The sequence below is a fragment of the Pogoniulus pusillus genome, chromosome 6 (genome assembly GCF_015220805.1).
Source record: "Pogoniulus pusillus isolate bPogPus1 chromosome 6, bPogPus1.pri, whole genome shotgun sequence".
NCBI classification, from domain to species: Eukaryota; Metazoa; Chordata; class Aves; order Piciformes; family Lybiidae; genus Pogoniulus; species Pogoniulus pusillus.
This window is the reverse complement of record NC_087269.1, coordinates 31,545,377-31,561,846: the sequence shown is the minus strand read 5'-3', so window position 1 is coordinate 31,561,846 and position 16,470 is coordinate 31,545,377. Positions and strand designations below refer to the sequence as shown.

The window sequence follows — 16,470 nt, the reverse complement described above, 5'->3', positions numbered from 1 at the left end:
TTGGATATTACACAGGATTTATTAACTCAAGATCAATCACTTGCAGTTAGTGCATTTATCACCAGCTATCCTGAATTTGTTGTGTCTGGTGTTTTAATTAATTAAACCTATCAGTTATTTTAACTTTCTGAACCCCTGTCACTGCAAGTTTTTATTGGGGCACCAGAAATGTTAATTCTGGCAAACAGAAGCTTCTGCAAAAGTCCTGGGGATCTGAGGCAGACAGAGATTGGGATCTTACCCATAACACAATAATATCCTGCTCCAACCCTTCCTTTTACAGCATCTTTTAGGGGAAATGCCACTTCCACTGACTTCACACAACCACCCATAACTTCTCTAGGGCATGAGATAAGTTTACATTCTCTCTACAGGATACCAACAATAAAAGACCAGTCAGCAGGATTGCCACCATCCAGTTTAGAGCCTCATTGCCACTGTGAGTGCAAGACATGAACTCCCATCTTTGATCAGCAAATGTTACCTCTTTCATACCCAACAGGTGCTTTTCTGCATCTTCTCTTTGAAGATAATTACCATAAGAAAATAAAAGGCATTGAAAGTATGAAAATGGACATTTTTATGAAGCTTTTTTTTACCAAAGTATCATTTCAGTCTGAATGCATTTAACTGTCAGTATTGCTAGAATGCTCTACAGCAAATATAACTGACCACTATTTCTTTTTGACATTCCTGGTATTTTGCCATTCCTTAAAGCTACTGTGATGCTCTCAAGGAGCACCTCTGGCTTCTTGTTCGTATGTGTTCTCCGTTCCCTTATAATGTCAGAGATACACAGCTTTAAAGGTTAAAATCTCCAATAAAACATTTTTTTTTAAGAGAAGAAGAATACCTGCCATATCGCTGAAAGCAGGATGAGACTTAATTCCACAATACAAACTCCAGCATCACTGCAGCAGGTAACACAGAAGAAGCAGTGTGAAACTTAAAGGCTACCCCTGGAAATCGTTGAAAGGTGATGAGTCTCCCAGAGACACACATTTCATTTCCATTATGCAGCTCCACTTCTTTTAATGTAAATAGAAAAGATAAAACCTTTGTTTTCTCATGTAGATAGAGTAACCATTTACAAACCTTAGAATATACTCTGAGATAACATCTGTGTCCTGCTGCCAACAGATGCTGTCATCATGATGATTAAAATGCAGTGGAAATAAGAATAATCCAGCAAATCACAAAAAGCATGCTCATAAAACCTATTGCATTGAGCAGTGGCAGGGAAGAGGAAAGTAGAGGAAAAGCACTATGCTACCAAACAAAAGAAGGCAGGTAAAAAAAGGAAAAAAAATCAAAGAAATAGTTCATATTTACAAACTTCACTAATAAGGAATATGATGCATTTGCCATCCATATTAAATGAGGCATGGCTGGAAGTGAGGAGGAGGCTCTGAAAAAGAAAACCACAGGCAGGAAGGTAGGTGTCTCCCAAGCTGGATGCCTTTGAAAAACTGGAGTTCTGGCAAAGAACCCTTGGCATAAAGATATCAGCTACAACTGTACAGTCCCTAACTCGGCAATAAGACAGTAAGAACAAACCACATGAGTAACAGAAGAAAGTCCTTCCTGAGATAAATACTAGGTTAGTGGGAGGGAAAGAAGAAGAAAAAAAGAAGAAGAAAAAAGCCACACACACACACACACAAAATATGTAATGAAACACAGCAAAATATCTTTTGACGACTAGGATCACAAATTTGATTCCAAAATGAGCAGACATACCTAGTGACTGTATTGCTCATATGACTCTGAGTTTTAGCTGACATGTTTTATTTTTAAGCAACGATGTAAAAGCAAAAAGGACACACCAAGATCACAAAAACATAAACTGCTCCCAACACATGACAAGGCATTAAGCCTTTAAAAACCCATTTGTTAACCAGTCTTGCCACACCAGTGCTGCTGCCACAGGCAGAGAAGAGAGCAAAAGATTACTCCAGCCACCTGCTTTAAGAAGGTTGTCCCTAATCACACTTGACAACAGCACTGCTGCTTGCCTGTGCAGCTGGCTTTGTGAGTACCCATCCAGAGGCAAAGCAAGACTCCACTGCAAGCCGAGGCACTGTTAGAACTCATGGCTGAGGACACTGTCTGTCTAGAAGCCTTATTGCAAGACCTTGGCTAAGAGTTACCACACACAGTTCATCAGCTCCCTTACAAATTGTTGGGTTGTTTTAAAGAAAAAAAGCATAAGCTTGATAGTGCTGAAATATAAAATTATTTTTTCATGTAGACTGTACAGTGCTTTAATTCAGATACAGGCACTCTTATTTCAAGTTGTCCTGAACAAGCGACTTTCTACAAGCAGAGCTTCAGTCAACCTCATCCTCTGCTAGACAGTATCTTTTCCCATCTTGTCCTGTGAGCAGTGTGGAAATGCCTTTTTCTTCTCTCAGGAAAGGATATGTCTGTCATGGGCTGATTATTTGTAGACTGATTACTTACTGTGGCACCCCTGCCCTTCTCCAACTTCTTTAAAAATCCAGACCCATACTGTACAAGCATCTCACTCAGACCAGTGGAATCACAAGCTTTTTCTGTTTCTCTTTGGGTCACTAAGTTCTACCTACATCAAAACCGCTTTTACTTCCACAATAGCTAAAGTACTTCAGGACAAAAGTAAGCTGAAAGAAAGGGAAAATAAAGTTTCAGTAAAAATAAACTTCAAGCAGATAATTGGGTTGTTACCTTTCATTCTTTGTGCACTTCAACATCCTAGCCCTCTGTGTTTTGACCCTTGCAGGAATCACATCCTAAGTTCCTTTTCTCTGAGCCTCTCAGGTAACTGTTCTTGCACCAGAAAAAAAATTCCCAAGTAGGATAGAAAATGGTCAAAGCTTCAGCCCTTTAGATTAAAATGCAGCTAGTATTCCACAGAAGACAATGCTGACTTTATACCAAATTTCTCCTTGGAACTCTGAAGCATTTTTTTAAACACATGTAAAATCAAATTGAGGGTTTGCAAACACACAGAAAAGACAGTGAGAGGCTCTATCTGCCCTAAACCAACATCTCCTACCATCCAGTTTTACTTGTATCCAGAAGCAGAAAGGTTAAGAAAACAAAGGGCTACGGAAATGTTGATCTAGATCACTGCACATTTTCACCACTGCAAGTATTAACAAGCAGCAAATAACTGGTATTTCCTAAATGTCAACTAATGCTATAAGTAGAATCATTTACCTGCTGACAGACAGTTCTCATTAACTTCATAAACATTCACTTCTATGGAAAATCCTTTTATTTACTTTCTAAACAAACCAGATTGTGAGGATACTTAGAGCATTCCATCAGCAGTGCTACTAGCTGAAATCTCAAAGACTCAGATAAGTAAATTAAAAAGCAAAGGATTAAATGACTAGAATGAGAAACAGGATATATAATGAGACCTTGGATCCACTGGAAGGTTTTGTGGTTGGTTTTTTTTTGTTGTTTTGTTGTTTTGTTTTGTTTTTTGTTTGAGCTTGGTTTATTTTTTAAGAGAGAAAGTAATTTCTTAGATATTATTCTACTGAAAATAGGGGGGGGGAACTCTTTTCTTACTATCCTTTTACTCCCTCAATGAAAGGTTGCTAAGGGAATGGTTCTCATTAAGGTCAAGCAGTAGAAACCCTGCTGTGTGTTTTAATGAAGCCAAACATCACTTGAAATTAATGCTTTTTGGTTCTTTTTACCTTTAAGCACTGGCTGTTAGTGCATTCCAACATTAATTCTTACTGCATATCTGAATATAAGATATAACAGGCAAAAGGAAGAAAATAAAAACCAAAAAAAAAAGAAGACAGTCACTAAGATGCCACAGCAGGGTCGAAGGAATGGAACTTCACAAAAGTGGGGCCAGTATAGACTTAATATAGACAGCCTCTTTCTGAAGACAAACATTCCAGGCTGTTAAAAGCACTCCAAATCCCCAAACTTGAACACAGTATCAAGCACAGCAATCAGGTCTCCAAATTATGACTAAATGCAAGCTATTAGGAAAGACAGAAACTCTTTCAACATACTCCTCATTTCAGATATTTATTGCCTTAAAGTTATGTAAATTAAAGAAATCTTGGCATATTAGCATATCATTATTATCTGCCTTTGAAATTATTAAAGATCTGCATATTATATAAAAAAAAGAGGTTCTCAAAACGCTGCATGTTGCTTAACAATCTGACTTCATTTTTCTCCTGTGCAAGAATCCTAATAACCAAAGAGCTACATGAGGATTAGCATTAGCTGATCCTTTTCCTCAGTGGAAAGTCCTATGGAAAGGATCCTTGGAATGACACCTACATTTCTACTTTGGAGCTAAGACTTTTTTGTGTAAGGCAATCTACTTAAGTTTGTCAAAATACAAAACTGACCACATAAGCCATTTTTCAAAATCATCAACTGAAATATCTGTAAAGTACAGAGAAAAAAAAATCTTGCCAGAAAAGCAATAGCTGTCTGGGCCATTTTTATCCCAGCAGGACACTTTCAGATACAGACAGCTGCTTAAGAAAAAAAAAAAAAAGTTCAATTTCATAGAATTATAAGACTCAGAAAGAAGTATGATTCCAACAATACATTCTAAGTCATTCTTTTTTTTTTCCTGAGGGATAAATTGAAAAAAATACCTCTAAGCATAAGATTACAAAGATAAAGACACAGCAGGAATCCCCCTAAGAGGGAATTTATTATTAATAAAACTATTAAAAAAAATTGATTTTTATGTAAAAGATTAAGAAGAGTTTGAATATAGTTCCTCTAAAATGACATAAAACTGAAATCCAAAGTAACTATTTCAGTCACAGTCTTAGTGTGCTGTACTATTACGGTCAGGGACTATAATAGTTGTATAACTAGGCTTTGAGGCTTTGTTTTGTTTTCCTTCCAGTAAATATGCCATGAACAGCTTTAATAAATATGATGATATCCCCTCTGTTGAAAGATTGTGTAGCTTCAACTCCTTTCACTGTATGGCTCAACTATAACATGATAAATCACATCAAAATATTAAATTCATCTCATTCTGTGAGTATAAAGATGTAATTTAAAATGTAATACTTAGATAGTCAATCCTCTAATCATCTGTAGCTGGGAGACTCTGAACACTGAAAAGATCATGACATATTGCCTGCTGAACACATTACAGTAAGCCTAGCAATTAAATTATTTGTATGGGGTACACAGACATGTGTGTACATCTATATATGCATATATACAATATAGGATTTTCTTTAGCCATTGTTTTAACTAGATGAGGCTGAGGTGGTTTTGTGTACTCAATTCACATCTACAGATCCTCCTCCACAATAATGACTGAAACAAAAGCTGTCACACAGAAACAATGCACTCAGAAAATTATTTTCTTCAAGAAAGAAAAAAATAAAGAAAGAGAGACAGAAAGAAAACCTTTAACTGTGAAACCCATTCACATCCTTAGGATCATAGAATCATAGAATCAACCAGGTTGGAAGAGACCTCCAAGACCATCCAGTCCAACCTATCACCCAGCCCTGTCCAATCAACTACACCATGGCACTAAATGCCTCATCCAGTCTTTTCTCGAACACCTCCAGGGACGGTGACTCCACCACCTGCCTGGGCAGCCCATTCCAATGGCAAATCACTCTCTGTGTGAAGAACTTCCTCTCAACGTCCAGCCTATACCTCCCCTCCACTGGCACAACTTGAGACTGTGTCCCCTTGTTCTGTTGCTGGTTGCTGCTTATTTCTGCTACTTCTTTGGGGGTAATTTCTAGCATGCTAGCTAATGATGTAGCAGATTTTCTGTAATGAAATCCTAGAACAAGAAACCCCACTGCAGCTCCTTGAGGAATGAGCGGCATCAGCAGCAGAATCAGTGGGAAAGACCATAAGGTGCCTCAAAAGAATTGTAGCCTAACCTGCACCTGATCTTGTGTATGAAACTTTTAAAAGAGGGAAATAAAGATATTAACCAGTCAGCATATTGAGACAGAAGAAATTAACCTGTTAAGAAGGTAGAGTGAGTTAAAAATATGAAAATCTTTCAAACAAAGTTAAAAACATAACTGCAAAGTTTAAAAACAACAACGGATTCCTGGGCATGATACCACTCTATCACCAGCCTCCACTGAACTGGGGCAGGACTACATGCTCTGAACAGATCTCATCCACACTGTTATGTTCCCACAAAACAAAGTCCTTATCATCTCAAGATGCTAAGCTGTGAGCTCACAGTAGCACCTTCTCCTCCTTTCCGTGACTCCTCACTGCCTGCTTCACCCCAGTGTCCAGCACTGGCTGGAGCTGCTCCCCAGAAAGATCAACCCCAGCCTGAAATAATGAGAGCCACTGCAAAATCAAAGAAACTAACTTCAGTGCATCCTGTGAGAAAGAAAAAAAGCCAGACTATAGTAGAGATTTGTTTGAGGGGAATGGCCTCCCAAAAGTAAGAAATATTTTGCCCTTGCATTTAAACTGTGACCAGAGCCTGAATAGTACAAATTGCAACCAGAATGAAACAATAAAATAAAGGTGTTTGCCCACACTCTGCAGCTTCCCTTTATCCTCAGCACCAAACAGACTTTGTGTGCTATTGACTCCTTTTCTCCTGGTGAAGATATCTGCATGTCCTTGCTCTGAGCATAACACAACCACAAGAACAGGAAGAGCCCAACATTTTAATTTGCTGTTTTCTATAGCTCTGCAAAAATTCTCCCATTTAAAATACACTGAGCCATGGAAGTATAGAGCATAAAAACACAAGTGCAATGACATGACAGTGTCACAGATGTCTTCACTGTAGCAGTCCTTAACAAGTTGTGGTCTAGTCTCAAAGGGCACAAGGAAGTAGAACTGTTAAATGCATTCACCCCACTGAGCAACCACTTTTAACTGCAGCAAACTAGTAGTAAAAATGTGCAGCTGCACCGTGAGGTCTCTCTGACCATGGGAGGGAATCTGGCTGCTTTTTAAAAAGTGTTGAAAGCTCAGATTAAACCTAAGAGAAAAAATGTGTCTGACTGCGCTCTTTCTGGAGAGCTCATAGTTCACCTGTCAAAAACTTCCAAATGTGACAATGAAAAACTCAGAAGAAAAGTTTGAGAGAAGACAATCCACAGTATACTGATACTAACCAATCTTTTGCAATGCTAGAAGATTTTGTTATTTTTATGTTAAACCTTGTGCTAGTTTTGAAGCCAGCTAGGTAAGGAGAATTAGATTATAGGCTATGAAAAGGAAACAATGGTGATGTCTACTTCACTCATAGGCTTGCTGAGATGTGTAAGAACATAAATATAGATAAGTGAGTTTCTCTCTGGGCTTTTTGGGTTGCACTTGTCTCTCTAACCTGCCTGACTAATCCATCTGCTTCCTGACATCCCTGGCTGACCCTTCAAACTACCTTGAGCATAAGGCAAAATCTGAGGTAAGATAGAGGGATGGGAAGAAGGTGGAAGGGTGGTTGACAGCCCCTCCTGGGGACTCTGGTTTCTGGGAGGGCTGTTGTGTTTCAGTACTATTTTTTCAACTTGTATATTTCTGTATATATTGTAAATATCTGCTTGCATATTGTGCTAAGCTGTAAATATAAAGCTTCATTCAATGTCCAGATTCAGATGAGTCTAGTCTGAGTGACTTTCACAAGAGTTGGGGGGTGGATAACACCCAAACCATCACAAAACTCTAGCTACAGCCTCTGATTTCTAGCAGTCAAATCAGTAAAGCTTTGTCCAGGGCTTTTGTGGCAGGGTGGTTTGATTGTTTTGTTGCTTGGGGGTTTTGGTTGGTTGGTTGGTTTGGGTGGGGAGTGTTTTGGTTTTTTAGAAATCAAATAATTTACAGGTGTAATGTTTTATGAACTTTCACCTTATTTTTATTTCCATATGTCATTTTCCTTTCTCTCTACTCCTCCACTCTGATGTTAAAATATCCTAACTCTAAACATAATGACCTTTGCTTCTAGGGCAGGTGATTTAGAGGAAGTGCTTCACCATGAAGGTGGCTCATGAGGCACTGGAATAGACTGCCCAGAGAGGTTGTGGATGCTCCATCCCTTCAAGGACAGGTTGGATGGGGTTTTTAGCAAACTTATCTAGTAGAAAGTGTCCTTGCCTATGGTAGGGGATTGGAATTAGATCTCTAACATCCCTCTCAATACAAACCATTCTACAAAAGCTGCACTAAGGGAGGTTTAAACTGGACATCAGGAAGCATTTATTTACCAAGAGGGTGGTCAAACACTGGAACAGGCTTCCTAGAAAGGTGGTCGATGCTCCAAGCCTGTCAGCATTTTAGAAGCATGCAGACAGCTCTGAATTGGTCGGGCAATTGGACTAGATGACCAATGCAGGTCACACGCAACTGAAATAATCTATTCTGTTTCTCCTATCCCATGCCAGGGGCACACCCTTACCAATTCCTACAGACTATAAGACATCAAATTCATTCAATGGTATACAACATAGACATCCAAGAAACCAGAAGCCCTGAGTTGCCCTGAAATCACAGCAGCATACATAGGACCAACAATAAACCCATTTATGGAACAGCATTATTGCTCTCAAATCACATCCTGGTTTTCCAAATTTGTTCTGGTTTCTGAAGCTGACAGCATTTTAACATCAACAAGCACACATACAAGGCTGCTCAAATTAGAAACAATACACTTGAAAATGTTATGCAGAGAGAACAGCAAGCTTCAGCTTCATAGATGTGAAAGTGTCACCTGTTGAGAAATAGGGTTTTAAAGTTCCACAGTTTGAGTGTCTTCTCTGGGTCACTTCTCCAAAGAGCACCACAAAGTTAAGTATTAGCTTTCCTGCACCCCAGTGTTAACTTACAGCTGACTATTCCCCCTCCTAATCAGCATTTTAAAACCTTACATGGTTTAGGTTGGAAAGGACCTCAAAGATCATCTAATTCCAAACCCCCACCATAAGTAGGGACACCTCCCACTAGAACAGGTTGCTCAAGGCCTCGTCCAATCTAGCCTTGAACACCTCCAGGGAGAGAGTATACACAACCTGTGTTGTGTTGTTTGGGGTTTAGTTTAAACATGTCACCATGTTTTCAAGACCACATGATTTTTTTTCATTCCTGTGTCTTATACACAGTCCTTTTTTAACACCACTGTCAGGTTAAAAAATAAAATAATTTGAACTGAAATTTTAAAATGTTTCTCATACTTTTGAGCTCATTTGGATCTCTGAATCACAAAAAGGTGACCATGGTAGTAGCATAAATACACACCATATACGTATATATATTTGTGTGTGTGTGTATATATATATATATATATATTGTCCCATGACAGTTAGTGAAAAAAACAATGTTTCCCTCAAGTAACTGCTACAAAATTTATGTTAGTCAAAATGTGACGGCTGCTTGCAAACACAGATAACAAAGTCCTATTTTATGCATACACCAGGGTCTGTTTATTCTTTACTGTTATATCCCTTGCCACTGGAGTTCCTTCTACCCACTTGCCACACTCTGTTATAGAATATGAGCTTCACGGGGCCAAAACAATCTCTTTACTTATCAGCACAACATGATCCTGTTTTGGCAACAGATACTAAAAAGAAAAATAAAACACAATTTACACGTTTTGTTAATTGATGTTCTCTGGCACAAAACCCAACTATTAATATGAGTGTCCACAAGCATCTTCATCATGATCTCTGAATTTTACTTATCCACTTCAGTCATTAGGAACTATTACAATAATGTCATTCTCTCTAAAGTAAAGTGCATAAAGCTTTCTTTTCAAAATCTTATGACACTTCCCTGCACCTTCAAGTACTGAAAACAGGCAAGGTATCTTCCATTTGGCCTTCAGTACTGCTCCTTCTGACAAAAGCCTACAGTTGCTGTTCTCTATTTTCTTACCCATGCAAAACTTCTCCTATTGCACAATAATGTTAAGCCAAAGCATGTTACAAACTATCTCCACTGGTAATTAACATCTTCTTCCAAAGTCTAATAGACCTTACTACACAGAGGGATAACTTTCTATAGTTTTACCAGGACAGTATCATTGAAATGAAGGTCCTTGCTTGCAGCACTTTTAAAAGGACTGAAGAAATAATTTATAATGTCATCTCACAAGACTGTACAAAAAATACTTAAAATCAAAATGGTATTTCTGATTGGTTTGACTGTGTGAACTATTCTGGCAGTAGTATCAAAATGGTCTATTTGTCCTCCAGGTAGGTTTTTACCACAAAAAGTTCCATGGCTGTGAAACGAATGCTTGCAACATTGATTTCCATGGCACTGCTTAGAAAGACACTGCAGAAGAATAATGTGCATGTCAGGGCATTTTATGTAGCAGCGGCAAGATTCTGCAAGGAATCTGGACAGCAAATTTGCTTCAGGTTATTCTGACTACTATAGGCAATATTCTACCAAAAACGAGCAGGGCATCCATACGCTGAGATAGAGTGAGTTTCTGAGTAGTCAGAACGACACTAAGCAACACTGGGCAGAGAGAAGCTGTTCAGCAAGAACAGCCCAGCAACTTGTACATCCTGTGGATCATCCTGTTAGTGTTGTGTAACAACTTCTAAAGTAGGAAATTAACCTTAAAAAAACTCAAACCAAACAAACAAACAACAACAACAACAAAAATTCAGATCTGACCTGGATCAACAAAGCAAGCCAGGAAACTGAGCAAAGCCTGATACTTTCCTTTTAGCTCTCTTACTCTGGCAAGATTCAACTCTCAAATAGGATTATTTTATAGTCCTCCCAAAAGTAGGCACACTCATGTACCTTAATGAAGCAATGACAAAGTTCTCTTTGTCATTATGAACATTTACCAGCCACTTCCTTAATTCCAGCATGAGATCAGTTCATCAAAGAGCAATTTTAACTGCATGAGCCCTGAAAGAGTGCCTTGGAAGAGGCAGGAAGAAACATCTTCACAGATATATATTCAGGTAGCACAGAGATACTGTATCAGTAAGTTCAACATCTGACCAGTCTTTGCTGTGGTTTCAGCAAAGACTTTCAACAGAGATATTCCATTTTCTTAGTAGTCTTCAGAAATGCAATGCTAATCTTCAAGGTTAGCAAATAAATCCATTTAAAATAACAATCTGCAAGATCAAGGAGAAATATCTAGTTGCTCATGCTTTTCTGCTTTCAGCAAGACTGAGGAAAGGAACTCTGTCCACAAGACTGTCAGCTCAGATCCCAGGGCATTCAGAATATTTTCATAAAGTTTTACTTCTGAGAAGAGACATTGTTGGAAGCAATTGTTCAGCCAGCCAACTACTGTCACTTCCACGAATATGAATAAGCTCCAATATAGGACACTGAGCTTTTGCAAATGTAAGAAGATACAATTGTTCAGAGTTAAGCTTTGCCAATAAATCAACCCACCATTATTTAGAGACTTTCATTTTCCACTGGTATCTGATTATGTGGGTGAAGTTTTGTTTTAAAGTCTCCTTCTTCCTATTTTTATAAAGATTTTTTTCACACCACTTTGCTAAGCTTTCAGAGCAGTAGGAGGAGTCCTATTGTTAATGGTACCAGGCCCTTGAAAAGGTATATACTGCTGTTTCTCCTAAAGGTGCATGACATTAGCACATATTCTGAGGAAAAGATAGAAGAGATTGTTCTGAGTTCATGAAAACGAATGTTTGGTGCAATCTTATAGCCACAATTTGCATGTACACAACTCAGACATAAATGCATATGGATTAATGCAAATTCTCATACAGGGGAAGCTTCACTCTGCTCTGTAAAAATAAGAGTAAGGCTGGTGATGAATCATTTTTTTAAATATTCTAGTCTGGGAATATAAATAGCTCTCTGTTTCCAGAATAATTACCAGTGGAAAATACAGCTTCTGAAATAATCTAGGCCCTAATTAACCTTGGCTTCATTAAATCATAAATAATATCTTTTTAAAGTCCATTTGTAAAGGCAAGCTGATTAATTTCAGTGTTTCCCTTTGCAAAAATCTAACTGAAATTATTTACCTATGTAGCTACTTCTCAGACCTTGTATAATTCTGGGAATGTTTTCAGCTGGTGACTGGACAATCTCACCCTGTCCCCGGCCACCCGGGAAGGAGCTCACAGTCATCGCCGGCTACTCCAGCTCTGCTTCCCCGTGGGGGTGCGGTGGCAGATGCATGGGGAGAGATGACCCGCTACCCTCTGCAGCTCTTTCCGCAAGCGTGAAGTCCTCCCTTTCGGCCCCTCGGCGCCACACGAACCCTCTCCTCCAGGCTGGACAACCCTCGTTTGCCCTGCCGTGCCCCACCATATCCCCGCGTGGGAGGGGTGAGGACGGCGGTGGCGCCCGGGGCTCAGCCTTGCACTCGCAGCGGCACAGAGAGGGGGCTTCGAGAATTCAAGAGCGGCCCGGAGTCCCCTGACCCTGCCGGCTCTCCTCTCCCGCGGCTGCCGCCCCTGGCATGGATTGGCACGGCGGGGATGGGCACGGCGCCGCAGCCATCGCACCGCGCCGTCCCTCCCCTTTTCCTTGTAAGACAGCGCCAACCCCCGACCGAAGAAAAGTTTCTAGCCGAGCGCCAGGACAGGTCCAAGCCGTCACCGGCACGGAAACCGCCCGCTCGCCAACAGGCCGGGCCGGGGCGATCCTTTCAACCCCGGCCCGGCGCCCAGCCCGCCCGCGCCGTGGGTTCCGTCCCGGGGCGCTCACCTTCCTGCACCGCATGGAAGGGGTTGTTGGCCTCTATAAGCTTGATGGAATAAGTGATTTTCTCGCTCTGGAGGATATCGTCATTGAGGTTCAGATCCGACACCGCCTGCTTGAACACTTCGTCGTCCTTGGCAGCATTGCCTTCGAAAATGGCACCTGAGAGAAGGAAAGCAGCAGGAGGTGAAGAGGGGTCAGCTCCCCTTCTCACCGACTAGGCCCGCTCGGTCACTGTCCCAGGAATCTGCCTCCTCCTCAGGCCGTGCAGAGCTCGACCCGGCTTGCACGGTGCTAGGTGGGGCAGCTCCGCGGTCACCAGTGGGGCCCGGACCCACACCTGGGCGGCCTCGTCCCGGACACGGGGAAGCACAAACTTCCTCCGGCCACGTCGGCTCCACAGGCTCTTACGGAGCCCTGAGCCAGAACAACGCTGCGGTGAGGGGCCCGCTCCATCAGTGACAGCAAAGGGAGCAAGCTTGGGAATTGGACCAACTTTTTGCTCACTGCCTCGTCGCTCCCTAGAATGCTGCCTGTCGGGCAGTGGTTATTAAGCCTCACACGCACACACGAACATGAAGCTCGGATTTGTGCCCAATAACCTGGGAGCTTTAATTTCACTGTCCTGTTTATGCAGTTAACGTGAAAACATCTGGCGATGTGAGTTACATAAGATCCCGTCTCTACCGAGCGTGTGTGTGCCCACGCCAGGCTTACTGCCCTGCTCTACGCAGCGGTGGGAGATCTTCAGCGCTGGCAACAAAACAAGCGAAAAACCATTATCGCCCAGCCTGGAAAAGTCCTGCTGATTCACCCTGTGCGTGCCTGTGGCTGGAGCCTCCGCGCACTGCCCGTGTGAAATCACAACTCTGCATGCAGCAGCCCTCCTCTCCTGCTACTGGACCACATTTTCTGCGAGGAGTTTGTTCGCAAACACTACTCGGGATAAAGCCCGTTCGAGGAGAAACCGAAGTGACACCATCCACCCGCAGAAGAAGCGGGGCCGACAGGATGAGCCGATGAGGCTACCTCACCCCATAATCTCCCCGCAGCCAAGGCGCTTCCCGCAGACAGCCCGGCAGCCCTGCTGCCTGGCCCAAGTGATGCCGAGGTCTGCCCTGACCTGGGAGCGCCCCCGGACTGGAGTCCCAGCTGCGGTCAGGGCTGACCCTGTCTCCTTAATGGCTCCGCATTGCTGTCTGCCTTGGCTGCGCCCCTGGGCTGCCGAGCTTCTTCAACCGGACCTGGACCCGTTCCTGCCGGGAAACTTGTTACGTGGCCAGTCCACCTCTCCCCTTACCCGCCCCGGGTCCACACGGGACTTCCCTCCCGCTTCCGTGGAGTGTTCTCTCGCCACGATCGCTGCCGTCTCAGCTCGCTCCTTTTTTTTTTTTTTTTTTTTCCCCCCATCCCTCTTATTCTCCCCAAAAGGCTGGTGGGAATTAGGGGTTTTGATTTCCCGGCCGTACTCCCGTCTCCTCCTCCACAAGTGATTCTCTCCCCCCTCTCCGCCCCTAAACATCCTCATTTCCCTTCCTGCTGGTACCTTTCAACACCAGCCAAAAGGTGACTGCAGAGCCTCGCTTTTGCTTGCCAGGCTTCCCGCGGACACCAACATGCCTTGCTCCCAGAAGCCATAAAAGTTCACATCAGCCTTTCCTTTGCCTCCTATTCATCCCTCCCTTCCTCCCGCAGCTGACCCAGCCTTCTTGCTGCCCAGGGGTTTTAATGAGATCTTATTCAAACCACAACAGTTGCGCGCATAGCCACACACAGAGCCGCTGCAAATCTCGATTCTCTAACCCTTTCCCAGCCAAGTTTCCCTCCCGCATTCCGGTTCGGCTGACACCTGCTACGACAGACATGGAAACCAGGGGATTATCGCCCCGAAACTTTTCCCTACGAGTACGTTTGGATTATGCTTCTCTCCTGCCCGGGTGTTGGGGGCAGTTGTTTGTTGTCGATGGCGAGGAAGGGGGGGGGGGGGGGGGGAGGGGGGGGGGCATCGGTGGGGAAGAAAGCCTTTCCACGCAAACAAGTCCGAGCACAGGCTCCCCAGCCACATGGGAGACCGCAGCTGCGGCCCCGGCCGATCATCTGCCCCGCGCCCACTCCCGGCCCCGCAGCCCGGCCCGGCGCACAACCGGCATTTCGCCCCTAACTTTAGAACCGGGGAGGATTCAGCTGCCTTTCTCTTCCCTCCTCCTGTCTCTCCGCGGAGTTGGCTTCACCCGCTGCCTGTGTCATCACCGCGGTTAAACGAGACGCTCTCTTCATTTATCTACCGCGTCCCTTCCCAACCTCCCCGCTCCCTCTCTTACCAATGTGGATGATGGAGTCCGCCCGCACCGAAACGCACTGAAATATCCAGGGGAAAAGCCAGAGCATCAACACTTCCATTTCCAGCCTCTCACACAGCACATCAGCCCGGGTTTGGTGGAGAGACAGACACGGGAAAAGAAGAAAAAAGGAGCAAGGGCAGGTGGAGCAAGGCAGCAGGCGCGGGGGAGATGCCCAAACACCCCCCTCCCTTAGAAAAAAATCCCAAAATCCCCCAGCACCCCAAGAATTTTCCAAAATTGAGGAAAATAGACAGCGGGCAGAGGAAAGGAAAAAAAATTTAAAAAAGAAAAAGAAGCCGGAGCTAAAAACACACGGAGGTAGATCCCGGGTTGGCAGGCGGCGCGGCGGAGCCTCCAGCGCTCGGTGTGTGCCGGGGCGCCGGCAGACCGCGAACTGCGGAGCGGCCCCCCCCCGCCGCCGCCGCCCGCCCCCCGCGCCACGTGACTGCGGAGCCTCGGCGCTCGGTGCCGCCGGGGCACGGCGCGGCGGCGGGGCGCGGGCGGCGGTGGCCCGGCGTGGAGGGGAGTTTGCGGCTCCGCCAGGAAGCCGGAGTGCTGTGCGAGAACGGGGAAATTAATTGCAATTACATAGATTTGATACACCCAGGATGTACATATATCTCCGTTATATAGATAGACACACAATGTACGTATGTCGCCCGGGGAAAAGCGGCCAGGGATCGATGCTCCGAACGCAGGGAGCGGACCAGGGGGCGAAGCGAAGCCGTGGACGGGAGCAGGCTCTTCCGTGGGACCGCAGTTCCCGTCCGAAGGGCGACCGGCGCCCTGCATTGCGTGGCCTCTCGCAGCCCCCACCCGGTCCGGTCCGGCCTGGCTCGGCTTGGCGGGACGCCCCCGGAGGTAAGGGCGTGAGGCTGCGCCCGCTGCTGCTCACCCAGCTCCGCGACCAGGAGCGGCGCGGGGGCACGGCCCTCAGGTGGGAGCGGAAGGCTGCCCCTTCGCGATTCCACCCCCCCGGCCCCGGGACATGATCCGCGTTTGGAGAGCAAAAGAGAAATGTGAGATTTTTTTCACCCCCGCCTTGAGGGCGGGGGGGGGGGGGGGGGGGGGGGGGGGAGGGTGAGAGAGAAGAGGGGCGAGAAAAGTAGTACAGCAGAATCGGGTTTTGTTTTGTTTTGTTCTAGCTTTCAATGAAATCTAATTCATAAATTGGACATGCTCGGACTCAGAAGACTAATTCATTCCCTAAAACAAACGCATCAGTGATTGCAGGCACCCAAACGTGACAAGCGTCTCAATATGCCAAGGATCCAGAGAAAACAAATTCATTCAGGAACTCCAAACGTAATTAAAACTACTGCCAAGAAAATGAGTTGGGAGCAGGATGTTACCAAGATTATGAAGGCGCTGTGGGGCTGAGGCACGGAGCGCTACAGCGATACATACAGATAATGTCAGCGGACGGACAACAGGAGGTAGAAGCGATTCCTGGAGGTTGCCGTCTTGCAATCGCAAG

At 44.3% G+C, this 16,470-nt stretch overlaps 1 protein-coding gene across 11 annotated transcripts in view; it reads right to left on the bottom strand.

Moving 5' to 3' along the window:
- Positions 1 to 15,392, bottom strand: part of GRID1 (glutamate ionotropic receptor delta type subunit 1) — a 772,772-nt gene extending 757,380 nt beyond the window's left edge. For 7 of the 11 annotated variants that reach the window (XM_064145119.1, XM_064145118.1, XM_064145116.1 and 4 more), the window contains exons 1-2: positions 14,973 to 15,385; positions 12,658 to 12,813 (exon numbers count right to left, since the gene is read on the bottom strand). In XM_064145119.1, coding sequence (XP_064001189.1) covers positions 12,658 to 12,813; positions 14,973 to 15,051 — 235 coding nt within the window. In that variant the 5' untranslated portion in view covers positions 15,052 to 15,385. Of the gene's footprint in view, positions 1 to 12,657; positions 12,814 to 14,972 lie in introns of all 11 variants that reach the window. The other 4 variants (XM_064145125.1, XM_064145124.1, XM_064145128.1 and 1 more) reach the window with 3 other exon arrangements.
- Positions 15,393 to 16,470: the final 1,078 nt, after the last annotated feature.